Consider the following 16,310-nt stretch of genomic DNA (forward strand, 5'->3'; position numbering starts at 1 on the left):
TATATGTATATATATATAGAGAGACCTGAATTGAGAATCTTATAGTTTAAAAAGCTAGAAACCAATTCTAAAACTTATAGAAGTCAATTAGTTTTTTATTTTAAAATAAGTATGTAAATTTTGTGACTTCTGTATTATAAATAAAAAATAGTAAATTGGAAGAACTTGGATCCTAAAACTTGGTTGATGATTTTCTTTAAAGAAACTCTTTTTTTGTTGTTTTTTCATATTCTTTGACTTAGTCCCAAAGAAAGAAAATTGCATGTACTTTAATATTTATTCTTAAAACCACATGTGTTTATTTTATAACCCTCCCTTATGATTGAGTCAAAAATTGTATTAGAAATATCCCAAGTATATGAAAATACTATACAAATAAAAAGCTGTTATCATTTCATAAGTGACCAACTCAAATGTCTTTAAAATTGATTACAACCTCTATTAATTAACTGGGTTTATTGGTAAAAAAATAGTCAACCAGTGTGGAAATTGCTTTTATGTTGATCACTATCGAAGACAGTATTGAGAGGTATCTGTGTCAAAGGGATGAGAAAAGAGTTAACTAGATTCAGCTACCAGTAAAATGTACCACTAATCTTACAGATCTATAATGAGAAATTTTATATTTCCTCAGGGTAAACAATAATGAATAGTAAATACTGATTCTGTAATAGTTTTATTTCTAAGTAGTAGTGAAGTTTACATCTATATTAAGCTTTGTCTTATGTAACCAAACTTTTTGTGTGAAACTCTTTGCTAAGAAGGCTAGTGATTTGGAAAGTCTCTGAAATGGGTATTTCGTAGGTCTTTTGCTTTTTATCTATGTAATCTACGGATACTCTTTCTGCCAACTGACATGTTTCATTAGAACTTTAAATCAGTGTGCTTGCGGAACTGTTTTGATTAACAATATTAACTGCATGCAAAGTTTATGGTTGATAAGTACTAATACTCAATTTTATCATTCTTTTTATTCCATGCACCATCTTTCATTCTCCTCCTATATTGTACATTTGAAATTAATCCCACATAAATGAAATTCGCTTCATTTCCATACAACCCTATGCCATTTATGCAATTGCCGCCCCTTTGGTTTTTCCTGGTCCTTGTGCAACTCTGTGTGGACTGGCTTTCTTGCTCTCCTGCAGACCCAGCCCTCATTCTCCCTCCTATCTCCTTCAACAAACTTACACAGGCACAAACATGGGACAGCTCTAGCTACAGCCTTCCATCTGAAGGAGACAGTGACAATGGTAGGTGTCTTTGTACATATCCTTCAATTTGCTCTTTAATCAGCCAGTGGATAGACTGAACATTCATTTCTGTGCAGCTGAAGATAGCATATGTTCAACTGCATGCTTCCTATAGGAAATCATGAATAAAGTGCAGAAAAGTGCATGTGGATTATTCCCTACCAGTTTTTCAAATGAGTTTGATTATCTTGCATATTCTGAATTTGGGGAGATTGCTTGAAAATGATTTCTACTCTCTTTCCTGTTAAGCTTTTTTGTTTGTTGTGTGTTTACAAAGATTTGGGATTTGTATGTTTGAATATGATCTCTGCTTGCTCCTGCTTTTGAACTAAATGCTTTTTACGTTTCATCTTTTATTATCTATGCTTATTACCATGTGAGCCTTGTAAAGTAGCTAAAAGGTACCTCATTTGTCTAAGAAGCCTGTTCTGTTATACTTTCAGGAAAATCTAAACAGAGAAATCACGTGATTTCTTTTCTCCAACTTTCTTTTTTCTAAAAGTATTTGCACATTTTGATTTCTGATACTTTCTTGAATATAAGTTCAAGTAGATAATATGCAAGAAATTTGGCCTGTGAATCAAATGTGCAAATAAAAAATGTAGGGCCCCTATCCAGAACTAACATGAGTATTTAAAAATTTGTGCCATGAAGTATCTTAAATCGCCTAAGGGATTAAAATAAAACTAGTATAATTAATTTGGCTCTAATGCCACATGTATCTGAATACAGGGTTGCTATGAGTTGGAACTGATGTGACAGCACTTAACAACAACAATGCTAGTTCAGATTTTAAATATTTTACTTCAAAATACAAAGAGATAGAAGTAATGTTAAATGGTCTAGAAGACATGATTTGGGACAAGAATTGGTTGTGAAATATAATGACAATACAAAGACCATGGGAAGATACATTCTCTGATCTTTGCTTGTTGTTCTAAGTATTTCATATGTAATGCATAAGAAATATACATTTATAAAGAACTTGATGTGATTCTTGGTCAAAATTCGTCCAAAACTGCGCATCCAATTTCCTTTTGTAAAAGATAATGTATACTTTGGAAAGTCAAGTATAAAAGTAAACTTAAATACATGTGTTATTGGTGTTAAGTACCATCGAGTCGGTTCTGACGGTAGAACCAACAATAATGAGGCAAAATCTCTTGTTAACAATCTTGTTTTAAATTCTCAAAGTTAAAGAGGGGCTAAAAGGAAACTTTCTTGATGAACTGTTCCTTAAAAATAAAAGAAAGGGGAAGGCATATGTTTAGAAGGGTGGAGGCGATAGCATGGCTATTTCTGGGTCTGATGTTGCTAAAGGAAATCAAACCTAGAGTGAAAGATTTATGCATGATTTGGTATTTCCTTAGGATGATAGCTGAAATTTAAGAGAACTTCTTTTAAGCTGGAAAAGAACTAGGCACTTTATGTAGAACAGAATTTTTATCTTCATAGGTGAATCGGAAAGCCGGGGTCACACTGTTAGTTAGAGGTGGAGACTGCAAGCTTCTTCAGGGACCCTAACTGACTTTCAAATAGTCTCCTCTGTGCCCTGTCTATAGATGTTCATTGAAGATACTGTAGACTAAGTACTAATTCAGTTCTGCCTTTTTTAAAAATTAAAATCCTGAGCTATATCCCTGAAAAGTAACCATTGAGAAAAATCTTTCCAAATACAGCCTTGCCATATTTTGTTGTTTTTTTTTGAGTGAAAATTCCAGGCACTCAAGTAGAGCTTTGATGCTGTACCACAGTGATAATTAGGGATTCTTTTCCTTATTTTGTGGCCTGGCGAGTCACGCATGGTCATTTTGTCCTACTTCCAATCTGTCTATTTTCGTTCAGAAATACTCTTTGCATGTATTTGTGTAAGTTCCCAGATTTGATTTTTCATGTGTATCTTCATTCTCTGTGATTTTAATACATTTCCTAATAATATAATATACTGAAAAATTCAAGTTATTAGTTGGCCATCAGCTGGCTCCAACTCATGGTGACTACATGTCTGACAAACCACATCCCATTCTGGCCCTGTGATATATGAGCGCTTTGTTGCAGGGGTTGCATTGCTCTGCCTAATTAAGGATTTCCCTCATCTTTGTTGACCTTCCACCTCATCAAGCATGATGCCCTTCTCTAATAATTAGTCTTTCCTTGATGACATCCCGCACTGTAGTAGACAGTATGCTCTTGTGGTCCATCGGGTTTTCATTGCCTCGTTTTTGGAAATAGATTTCCAGGACTTTCTTCCTACTGTATCTTAGTCCATAAATTCCCTTGAAACCTGTCCATCATGGGTGACCTCCTGGCACTTGGGATATTCATGGCATAGCTTCTAGCATCATAGCATCATCACACAAACCCCCACAGAATAACAAACTGACAGCAGTACTATATACATCAGCCACTGTGGGAGCTAGCACTACAAGAGGCATGTACACGACACTCTTATGTTCTTATTTCTTCCACTTAAATAGGAGACTGTATTCTGGGTGTTTCAAATCTGATTGATTGTTACGTGCTGTCCCGTCAGTTCCAACCCATAGCGATCCTGTATAGGGTTTCTGAGGAGTGACTGGTGAGCTTGAACTGCTGATGCTTCGGTTCACATCGACTTTGCAGTCCAGCACATTAACCCACAGTGCCATGCCGGGACTCCTCCAAGCTGATTACCACATCTGTTTTGTTTCCTCACATTTTCTCCATTATCCAATATCTCAACCTTTGTTCATGGATGGTGGCATCTTATTACTAACTCACCCCCTACAGAATATATCTCGCATTCCCATGACAATTTTTACATTCTTCACTCTTAATTAAAGGTGGCGTTTTTATACCTTGCCTACTGTCGTAAGATAATTTGGCATTTTCCTTTCATTTCAATTCTTTCCAATATTTTATGTCAAGTATATTGCTGTGTTGTAAAGTGCCTTCCAGTCGGTTCCGACTCATACTAACCAAGTGTAGGGTTTCCAAGGAGCAGCTGGTGAGTTTGAACCGCTGACCTTGTGGTTCAAACCGATCTTGCGGTTAAATTCCATATTTTCTCTCGGACTCATTCTTTGCACATGGCACACTGTTCTTGGGAGTTTGAGTTCCCCCGTGCACAAAGTTCTTCTGGATGAAGATGTGCAAGTATGGGTGTGGCTGGCCTGGGGGCAGTTCCTCTTTAATTTCTTCTTACTTGAAACAAACTTCACGTCTGCTGTTTCTCTCATGTTGTTGTGTCTTTTTCCTATGTTGCATTTTTTGTTCTTCGTTTTGAAGGTAAAAATCCTTGCTCTCCTCTTTTGACTAATTTCCCCGTTTTTTGTTTGCCATGAATTGATGAGTGCTGATTTAAGATGTATAAGTTGTCTTTATAATTCCCCCCCTGAGATTGGACAGTCCCACCTTGGGCCAGCATATACAGGCATTTTTCATTTTCACTACAATAATCTTGTACTACAGTTATCATTTTCTCCATTACAGAAATGTGGAAACTGAAGCTGGGAGAAGTTCCTTGGTAGTTCCTAACCCAGGCTTCACTTTAGAATCTCAGGGCATCTTTAAAACTCTGTATGCCCATGCCCCATACCCAGAGATGGTAGCATAGTGGTTCCGAATTGGGCTGTTAACCTCAGGGTCAGCAGTTCGAAACTACCAGCTGTTCTGCAAGAGAAAGATGACGCTTTCTGCTCCCGTAAAGATTTACAGCTTCGGAAACCCTGTACAGGGTCGCTATGAGTCAGAACCGACTCCACGGCACATAACAACAACAACATATGGTTGTGTGGTACTATAGGATCGGCACCGGACTGAGAACCACAAAGTCAACGGTTCAAACACACTAGCTGCTCCTTGGAAACCCAATACAGTCACCATGGGTTGGAACCAACTCGACAGCAATTCACAACAACAAAAAAAGCGTTTCTATGACCCTGAATCGAGGGTCAGTGGGTTAGTAGATTTTAGTGGACTTTTGGAAAACCTCATATTTCCAGTGAGAAATCTCTCATGGAGTTACATTTAGATAATATATGTTAATTAGCTCTGACCTCAGAATAGTTTGTTTTTTTCCCATAGCACACAAACACACGCAAAAATCCTTTCTTTTTTTAAAGGCAATCTAATAAGATTAAAACAGGCATAGGAGGGGCCTTCAAAAAGTTCTTGGGAAAAACGGCATGAAAATATAATGGAATTTTTCCACTGACTTTTTGAAGCCCCCTCGTATTGCTGAGAGAACTTGTCTCAGAGACATAGTTACACACGCTTTGTTTGGAATGGACCCACTCAGGCATGAACTCTTAGCAGTACGTTTTTACTTACTCTTATACAACCAAATGAAAGATGTGCAGGCGAGGAGAGATGTGCAGAGGGGTGGCCTTGGTGGAACCAGGCCTGGGACCCTGGTCGTTTGACCCTGGGACCCTGGTCGTTTGACCCTGGGACCCTGGGACACCTTATATTTGTCTAGCTGATCCTTCTCAGATAAGAGGTACAGAGAGATGGAATTTAGCTAGTACCAGGAGTAACTGTACATATCCTACCACCTCTCTAACTTACACAGCAAATCTTAGCAATCTCCCTGTGTACAAGGATATATTTAACATGAACATCCTATATGTTGTGTGGGAATGTTGTTGTTGTTAAGTGCCGTCGAATCCATTCCGACTCATAGCAACTCTATTTAAGGTTTCTGAGGAGCGGCTGGTGAATTTGAACTGCCAACCTTGCAGTTGAAACTGACCTTGTGTTCGAGGACTTATCCTACAGCGCCACACCAGGTGGAAATAACCATCCTTAAATAATAGAATGCTTTTAAAAGAATTATTTTAACTTTTACCATCATGTTGTTGTTAAGTGCCATCGAGTCGGTTCTAACTCATACTGACCTTGTATAGGGTTTCCAAGGAGCTTCTGGTGGCTTTGAACCACCAACCTTTCATTGTCACACCAGGTCTCCTCAATACTATAGGACTGTTTGTTTATGTGAAGAGTGCATTCCATGTAATAATTATAAATGTTCTCACAGTGGCAGTGGACATCAGTTGTTTCACTGAAAGATACTCTGATAACAGTTAAAGAAATGTTTCTTGACTATGTTGTTGTTGTTGTTGTTGTTAAGTACCATCGAGTCGGTTCCAACTCCTAACGACCCTGTATAGGGTTTCCGAGGAGCTTGAGCCACCAACCCTGCAGTTCCAATGACTTTGTAGTCCAGCGCATTAACCCACAGCGCCACACCAGGACTCCTTGCCTAGAAACATCTTCAAATATCAAATCCCAGCAACTGCTGTTGAGTCACTTCCAAGTCATGGCAGAACCATGAGTCAGCGTAGAACTGTACGCCATGAGTTCTATGGTTGTGACCTTTTGAGAATAGATCTGCAGACTTTTCCTCCAAGGTACCTCTGGGTAGACTCGAACCTTTACCCTATCATTTAGTAGCTGAGTGTTAAACCGTTTGAACCATCAAGGGACTCCTCCCCATATGTATTGAGTGTTCACTATGTGCTAAACTTAACCTCTGTTACTATGGAGACAGACAAGCTCTTTGCTTTCATGGAACTTTTGCTTCAGGTCTCATGTATTCAGGCCAGGAAACGAAGCTTTAGGAGATTTCTCATGAGAATAAAAGTTCAGATAATTGACTTATCAGACTAGAGTTATCATTCCTGTAAAGATGCTGCCTATATAGACTCATCGTTGAATGGAGGAGATTTTGGAGCAGCTCTTCCATATATTTATCTAACAAACTCATCTGCTCTGTGACAGGGGAGCGGATTTGAGTTTACAGAAGGTAGAGGACACATATTAGAAACACATCTATACTTTCATATAGCAAAGCCAAAACAAACAAACAAAACCTACTGCCATTAAAGTCGATTCCAACTCATAGTAACCAAACATAGAACAAACTAGAACTGCTCCGCAGATTTCTGGTGTGGTGCTGCAGTGTAATGCACTGGTCCACTTAAACCTCAAGGTCAGCAGCTCAAAGCCATCACCTCCTTGGAATCCCTAGCCAGTCTCTCTGAGTTGGAACCAACAAGAACTACTTCTCAGAGCTTCTGAGAATATAAATCTATACAGGAACCGACGAAAGCATCATCTTTCTTCTATGGAGAAGGTGGGGATTTTGAACCATCAACCTTGTGGTTAGCATTCCATTGCTTAGTCCACTGCACCACCAGGATGCCTTCATAGAAGAAACAGATTTTTTTATTTTAAATTAAGTTCATAGTAGATAGATTACTCTGAGCTCATGTGTGAGGGTGGGAAGGAGAATGGAGAAAGAGGTAGAATGGAGCTAATCACTTCCATGCTCAGTAGACTATTAGCCTGAAAGAGATTATTTTAAATTTCTAAATATTCTAGAAAATTCATAGTATTCTAGTCATCCTTTCAAATAATTTTATGTACATTTAAAGTGGTCATTTGAAAACCACAGTCCAAGTGTTCTTGAACATTGCTTTTTAAATTATTATTATTGATTAACATTGATACAGAAAATATCCAAGTATGCATTTGGTGTGTTTAAGATGAAAAGGAATGCCAAGAAATTATGACCCAAACATTCCTACATGATCCTGGGATCTCTCACATAGGGCTCCAACAAGGCGTAGATAACTTGAACTATATTCTGTTAAACAAAAGCTCATTTAACTTCCTGATAGTTTCATGTTAGGAATGAAATCTGCCAGTAAAAACATATTGAAAATATTAAACATGCTGCATTAGATAAGATTACCCCTAGGGAAAAAAAGGCAAAGGAAACTAAAACCTCCAATGAAAACATGACATTTGTGTAAATAGGGTTGGGGCGCCCCATGCTGTCTTATGTGTGTATTACGACCTCCAGCCACATTCTTTGGTAAATGTAGTTACGTTTTTTACTTTGATGGTGTGGATTCATTCTAGACTTTCCGTCATGGTATATATACATTTTACATTCTGCTTGCTACACTTACGGGTAGTTTTTGTGTGATTCTGGATGCTCACTGCAAGGTCCGCGGCCAAATCCATCACCTGCTCCTCAGGAGGAAAATGAAGCTGTCTGTTCCCATAAATATTTACAGTTTGGGAAAAAAATATAAAGAGTTGTATGAGTTGGAATCCACTTGATGGCAATGGGATTTTTTTGTGATATATTTAAAAAACAAAAACAAAAAACCTTGTTGCTGTTGTTAGGAGCTGTGAGTCAGTTCTGACTCTTAGCTACCCTGTGTACAACAGAATGAAACCTTGCAAGTCTTGCCCCATCCTCATAGTTGTTAACCTTAAGTCCATTACTGCTGCCACTGTACCAAGCCATTTCATTTGGGGTCTTCCTCTTTTCTGCTGACCCTCCACTTTATCAAGCATGATAACCTTCTCCAGGGATATGTCCAAAGAATGAGAGATGAAATCGTGCCATCTTGGCTTCTAAGGAATGTTCTGGCCGTACTTCTTCCAAGAAAGATTTGTTTGTTCTTCTGGAAGTATATTAAATACTCTTCTCCAACACTCAAATGCAATAATTCTTCTATGGTCTTCCTTATTCAGTGTCCAACTTTCACATGCATATGTTGCATGAGTTGGAATCAATTCGGTGACCGTGAATGGTTTTGTGTTTTGTGATCTATAAAAGACAAAACCTAGTTGCTCTCAAGTTAACACCAACTCATGGTGACGCCATGTGTATCAGAGTTCAAAGGTTTCCAGTGGCTGACTTTCCAGAACTGGGCCTTCCTTTTCAGGCACCTGTATGTGGATTCGAAGTGCCATCCTTTCATTTAGTAGCTGAGCATTTAACTGTTTGTGCCACCCAGAGACTCCTTATGGTGTAAAGCAACTTTGATACATTCTCCAAGTCCTTCCAGATGTCTCCATTTGTCAGGTTTTCCTCACTCCCACCGCTCTGTGACCTCCTCACCTTTCCCTTCAGCACCACCTCTCTTCTTCCTTTGCCGACCTTGCTTGTCAAATGAGTCCATTGAGCTCGCTTCTCATGGAGACCAGCTTCTGTAGGGCATGATGGAAACCCTTCTGACACAGGCCTTTGACTTTGCCTGTGACAGCCATCCTGAGTGGCCTTGTGGCAGAGGGCAGAGGCCCGGCTGCAGTCGAACTCCTTTTGGAGGTCCCTGAAGGCATGCATATGCATTAATTGTCTTTTCTCCATTTGCTTGGTCTCAACTGTAAGTCAGACACTTTTTCTTGTGCTTCAGCTTTGTAGTCTTCCATAGAGGCCCAGAATACAGATTTAAATATCCTAGAACCAATTGAGAAAGAAGATCGTCATCAGATAAAGAGAAGTATAATGCAAGTCATTTATTTTAGGTGTTTTGGGTCAAAGTTACAAATTGAAATTAAAATGTCACAATTAAGTGAGGATAACTGAGTAGATGATATGATATCTGTAAACTAGATTTAATTTTTTAAACTCAGTGAATTGAAAAGGTTTTTAAAGCAACACATTAAGAAATGCTCTTCAGGGGAGAATAAAAATGTTATCACCAGCTTATTCTAACATTTAGAAATTGTAGTGATTGGAACCACTAGAATTACTGTGTACCAAGACACCTTTCTATATGATCTTTGATATCTGAAACTGGAGTTTTATACCCAGAACTTCTTGTAGAAATTGTCCCCACTTCCTCCAATACACAGAATCTTCAGGTCTGTAGGACAAAAGAAGTAAAAACCAAATATGGCTTCAGACTGATCTTTGGCTCACTCATGTGCACGGAGAGCTGGCAGCCTTAATAGGACAAAACCCCAATGAAGATAAAAATTCGAGTTTAAATCAGCTCTGGGGCTTGTATGCTGATAAAAATGAAAACCTTTGCTGTATGTAAAATATTGTGTATCTTCTCTACTGGTCTTGAAATTATGGTATGCTTCACAGACTTTGGGGCATCTGTTTTCTCTGGAGCAAGCAACTGACTCTTCTTTCAGAGGAAGTTGTTGTTGTTATTGTTGTGCCATCGAGTTGGTTCCCACCCATAGTGACCTTGTATAGCGTTTCTGAGGAGTGGCTGGTGAGCTTGAACCACCCACCTTGCGGTTCAAAACAACTTTTGCAGTCCAGCGCATTGACCCATAGAGCCACACAGTGGTTATTAATTGCTGTTCTTACAAGTTTAAGGAGCTGATGATGCATCTGTTAAGCTACCTTTGATCTTGCCAGTTTCTGCTCCCCTCTGAAAGGACTCACTTTTTGGATCACAGTCCAGAACATGGTTGGCGTTGTTGTTGTAGTTGTGAAGTGCCGTCGAGTCAATTCCGACCCATAGTGACCCTGTATAGGGTTTCCAAGGAGCAGCTAGTGAGCTTGAACCACCAACCTTGCAGTTCAAACGGCTTTGCAATCTGGCGCATTAACCCACAGCGCCAGATGGTAGAAGGCTGCATTTCCCCACTCCACATCTAACAGTGCAGTGTTGTTGTTAAGTGCTGTCAACTTGATTCCCACTCATAGCAACCCTGTTATATAGAGTTTCTGAGGAGCAGCTGGTGGATTTGAACTGCCGACCTTGTGGTTCAAACCTACCAGGCGGACCAATGTATTATCCTACAGCGGGTATTAAAAAAGCACGAAACCGAGACATACAAAAAATGTAATGCCAATAGAAACAATGTGTGTATGTCCGACACATAAGAAAATTCTAGAGTCTTAACATAAAACAAGTTACCTGAATTTAATGGAAGGATTGTGAAACATTGAAGAGAAACAAAAACTTAGAATGAAAACAGCTGAGAATTGAAAGAGGAGGGACAACCATCAAAGAAGGGGCCTAAACCCTCCCTAGATCCGTTGTATTGTCACCCAAAAAAAAAAAAATTTCAGCATGTTTGTCTACACATCCAGTATAACTTAAAAGATAGTCTTAATAAAAACACATAGCTGTTGCGTCAATGCTGACTCATGGCAGCCCTGTGTGTGTCAGAGTTGAAATGTGCGCTGAAGGGTTCTCACTGGCTGATTTTTCAGACATAGATCACCAGACCTTTCTTCCACGATACATCTGGGTGGACTCAAACCTCCATCCTTTAGGTTAACAGCTAAGCATGTAAACCATTTACACTCTGCAGGAACTCCATGGTGTAGCTTTCCATGACAAACAGGGATATCTCAGGTCTGTCAACCTACAATATGAATTATCTGGAATGAATAAAGAAACTATTTTTGCATTTAAATATGAGTAGGTGTATGAAGCAACCTGTAGAAGCTATTACATAAAGCCTCTGTGTTCTTTATATTACAGTATTTCTAAGACCTCAGAGAAATTTGGAATCTATAGACCCACAGTTTACAATTCGGAGGAAAATGGAACAGATGAGAGAAGAAAAGGAACTGTTGGAGCAGCTCCGTGAGGTACAACAGAAATATTCTAGATCTGAAGAATAATGTGCAGAAGTGAAGCAGCAGTTTCTTATCTCCGTGTGTGTATAAATATGTGTGTGTACATATGTATGTGTGGTGGTGGTGGTTGTGTGTTGTTGAGTAGTTCTGACTCATAATGACCAAACTTATAGGATTTCTGAGGCTGTAAATCTTTACAGGAGCAGAAAGCCCCATCTTTCTCCTGAGGGGCCCCTGATGGACTCGAATTGCTGAACTGGCAGTTAGCAACCCAGCACCTACTCCACTGTACCATCAGGGCTCCTCATATGTATGTGGTTGTTGTTAAGTACTGTCAAATCAGTTCTGACTCATAGAGACCCTGCATAGGGTTTCCAAGGACCAGCAGATGATGAGTTTGAACTGTGGTTAGCAGTCTGGTACTGATCCTACAGTGCCATACCAGGACTCTTACATGAATGTATATATTTGTATGGACCCTGGTATGGTGCTGTAGGATCAGCACTGGACTGCTAACCACAAGCTGTGGGCAGTTCAAGCCTGCCAGTTGCTTCTCAGAAAACCTATAAAGGATCATCATGCAACAACATATAAAATGTGATAGGTCAGCAACTTTATGCTTGCAAATGGTATCTATACAGTCAAACCAGCTAAAGCCAGAACTTGTGTAAGGTGTAATCCTGTCAAAGAAGAAAATCACAACTATCGTCCACTGAATAGAGAGCAAGACCGTAAAACCTGTGAGAGCCGGAACTTGATGGGACTGCTGTTTTTCTGTGTTTTGCAAGTGTTCTGCCTTTGACAGGGTACACTGAGCACATTTCTATCTCTCTATTCAGTGGGAAATGTTGGAGTTTTCTTCTCTGTCGGGTTTCCACCTTACACAGGTTCTGGCTTGCATATAAATAGGTTTTATTGTGGAAAGTATAGAAGACCATTATGTAACACTGTTAAATTTACTGGTTTTCATGTGTTTATTAATTTATTGCAAACCACCAAATTAAGTCCTTACTTCTTAGGCCTTAATTATCCATTTAAAAGGATCTTTTATTGCAAAGCAGAAACTATTATTAGAAATTTTTTAACTGACTTGTCTGCTTCCGCCACTTCCAGGAAGATGAAGGAGACATACTGTTTTCTATTCTTCCTACTAAATACAATAGTAGTAATGGTGTTTAAAAATCCTATGTGTGATTTCTAAAACAAACATAAGAACATTCTGAAAATGGAGCAGTGAAGGCAGACTGCCTAGGGACCTCATACATTCCAGAAAGGGAGGTACGAAACTGCAACTCAGAAACACAGACACCAACCAAGTCACAGTACCAATGTACTCTCTCTAGCCAAATACTAGGAAAGCAACTACTTAGCAATTCAGCAAACTTTAATCTTTGTTGTTATTGTTAAGTGCTGTCGAATTGGTTCCAACTCATACATCAGCAGGTCTTTCTCCTGTGGAGCCACTGGATGGGCTTGAACTAGAAACTTTTCACTTAGCAGCCAAGCACTTAAGCATTATACCACCAGAGCTCCTCATCAATTACAGTGAAAGCCTCAAACGCTGGAAAGAAAGCAGAGGAATTGGACACTCGTACATTGCTAGTGGGAATGTAATCAAAATGAAAACAAAAAAGGCTCAGAAATGTTTATTCTGTAACAGCTCCAAACTGGAAACAATCCAGGTGCCCTTTAACTATGGTGTGTAGATCATGTGGGTTAATTTCAAGATTTATGCTGAGTGAAAAAAGCCAGCTCCTAAGATTGCATACTGTACGTTTTCACTTATATTATGACGGTCTTGAAATGACAAAATTATAGAAATAGAGATGCCAGGGGAGAGGTGGGGGCTGGGATGCTTGTGACGATGGAAAATGTTCAGAGTCTTAACTGTATTGATGCCAGTACTCTGGTTTTGTTGCTATTCTATGGTGTAAATGTTTTGAAGTTGGAGTCTATCTAGAGGCAAGCACCTCAAAAGAAAGGCCTGGTTGGTGATCTGCTTCCGAAAACCCAGCCATGGAAAACCACTCAGACGGAATTGATGCAACAGCATCAGTACATAGATCTGCAGTTACCTCAAACTGAAAAAGCTTAATTTAAGAAAGAAAGGGGAACACAATTAAATCTCTGAACTAAAACACAATCTAACACAAAAGCATTCCTTAGTCCCTATTCTGCTCCTTGCAGCCTGCCTCAACTAGTTGAATTTAGTTTTCGTCTGTCAGCTAATTCTGGTTTTCCATTTTATAGCCAAGACTGAGGAGACATTAAAGACAAGCAATTATTCCATTATTGCTTCCATTCTAATTAAACATTGTACACTTAGCTGATTTTCTAAAAATGTACAGAGGGAGTTCTATTTTGAAATTTGTGGAAAAGATATAATGTTACACCTTTTCCAGGTGTTCTTACTCTTTTTCCCCTCATAATGAAACTGGCGTCTAATTTTGCAATACTTGTAACTATGGTATACGTCAGTTTTACCTCAGTTGTCTCAGGTGAAGAAAGCTACTCACAACAGGCTTCTTTCTGACCCCTCCCCAGAGCATCGAGCTGAGACTAAAGGTCAGCCTACATGAAGACCTGGGGGCCGCGCTCATGGATGGGGTGGTCCTCTGCCATCTGGTCAACCACATCCGTCCACGGTCCGTCGCAAGCATCCATGTCCCCTCACCAGCAGTTGTAAGTAACAGCATATAGGGAAACAAACCTTTACACAGAACAGACTCTGGTGACAGACGCCGCTGGGGTCACTGGCATTCTGCTTAGATCCTGCTTAGATCCACTAGGAGAACAGAAGAGGAACTAGTCTGAATGAGGCGACAAAGTTGCTCTCCACTGTGGGGAGGGGGACCGTGTGCGAAGAAATGTGTCAAGGACAAGAAAATAGTTCATTTTGAAAGTAAATCTCTCTCAAGAGATTACTTGCGAGTGGCTAAGATGCTGACTTTAAGACTGTAGGAACATAAAACTAATTTCTTGTAGGGGTTCTATAAACAGTATCATCTTGTCTTTTCAGATACAGCTTTCTGACTGATAGCTTCTCTTCCAAATATAATCTCTCTCCTTGACTCATCATTTGGGGCTGTAGGAAAACCCTGAAAAGATGTGTATTCTACTGAGAATATTATTAATAACCCACGAAGTCAGTGATTGGTCAGCCAGTCATTAATTGAAAAATTCCATGGCTACTCATTGTGCACAAGGACATGTAGGAACTATTAGGGAGCAGTAGAAACGGGGAAATGACAAAAGATTCCATTGCTGCACAAAACCGTCTCATGCTGTATTCTTTTAGAAATTTCAGTTTCCTATTTTTAAAATAAAACCTTTCAATTTGAAAAACAATGGGGAAAATGGCTTATTAGAGACAATCTAAAACATAGAAGCAGGAGAAGAGTCATACTTCATCCCGCCACTGACAGAAAGCCATTGTCAACATTTTGATTGTTTACTGTTCGCATATTTTTACATTTAAGGGTGTTAGTTGGGACCTTTTACTTATAGCCTATGTTGTTGTTAATTCCTATGTCAAGTGCCCTCTAGTTAATTCCAACTCATAGCGACCCTGTATAGGGTTTCCTAGGCTTGTTAAGCTTTCGGGGAGCAGAAAGCCTTATCGTTCTCCCAAGGAGTGGCTGGTGGGATCAAACTGCGGACCTTATGGTTTGTTGTCCAGTGCTTATCGTCTGGAGCATCGTGCTCCCTTTATATACTATAGATACACACACACACACATATATACACACACACATTACATATATATACACACACATATATGTATACACACATATATGTTTACACACACATCTATACACACGCATTTTATATATATAAACACACACATATATGTATACACACACCTATATGTATACACACATAAATATGTTTACACACACACACATTATATGTATATATATATTTATTTATAGTATATAAACTATGTTGTTACCGTCTGGAACATCCATGCTCCCTTTATATACTACACACACACACACACACATATGTAGACTCACACATATATGTTTACACACACATGCACACGTTTACACACATGTGCACACACATATGTATGCACACACATATGCATAAACACATGTACACATATTATGTATACATATGTGTTTGCGCACATATGTTTACACACACATATACACACGTGTATACACACATATGTTTGCGCACAATTATATATACACACACACATACATGTGTACACACGTATATATGTATACACACATTATATATATAGTATATAAACTATGTTGTTGTTAAGTGCCTTTGAGTTGGCTCCAACTCATAGCAACCCTATCTAGGGGTTCCAAGTCTTTAAATCTTCACAGGAGCAGAAAGGCAAGGAGAAGCCCCTGAAACAACCCAAAAAAATAGAACAAGGAAATGGACGAGGAAGATAAGGCTTTCAAGCAGAAACAAAAAGAAGAGCAGAAGAAATTTGAAGAGCTAAAAGTGAAAGCTATGGGGAAGGGCCCCCTGGCCACAGGTGGAATTAAGAAATCAGGCAAAAAAGAAGCTGTTTTTTGTGGCTGTGGAGATGGTGACCCTTGATTGCATTTCTGTTTAAACATTTGAATTCCCTGCTAGAACATCTCTTGTCACCTATAGTTAGATTGAAGTGTTGTCTTGGAGCCTGTTGTACATTTAAGAATAAACTTTCAAAAAGTAAAAGAAGAAGAAGCAGTCCATCTCTGTCATCCTGTCTTAGC

The 16,310-nt window shown here is 39.1% G+C and overlaps 1 protein-coding gene across 3 annotated transcripts in view; it reads left to right on the plus strand.

The window, feature by feature from the left end:
* The window catches only part of LRCH1 (leucine-rich repeats and calponin homology (CH) domain containing 1), a 257,300-nt gene that overhangs the window by 216,786 nt on the left and 24,204 nt on the right, over positions 1-16,310 (plus strand). For 2 of the 3 annotated variants that reach the window (XM_006837635.1, XM_006837634.1), the window contains exons 16-17: positions 11,489-11,598; positions 14,131-14,268. In XM_006837635.1, coding sequence (XP_006837698.1) covers positions 11,489-11,598; positions 14,131-14,268 — 248 coding nt within the window. Of the gene's footprint in view, positions 1-1,148; positions 1,254-11,488; positions 11,599-14,130; positions 14,269-16,310 lie in introns of all 3 variants that reach the window. The other variant, XM_006837632.1, reaches the window with a different exon arrangement.

Source organism: Chrysochloris asiatica, unplaced genomic scaffold (genome assembly GCF_000296735.1).
Source record: "Chrysochloris asiatica unplaced genomic scaffold, ChrAsi1.0 scaffold00022, whole genome shotgun sequence".
Classification (NCBI taxonomy): domain Eukaryota; kingdom Metazoa; phylum Chordata; class Mammalia; order Afrosoricida; family Chrysochloridae; genus Chrysochloris; species Chrysochloris asiatica.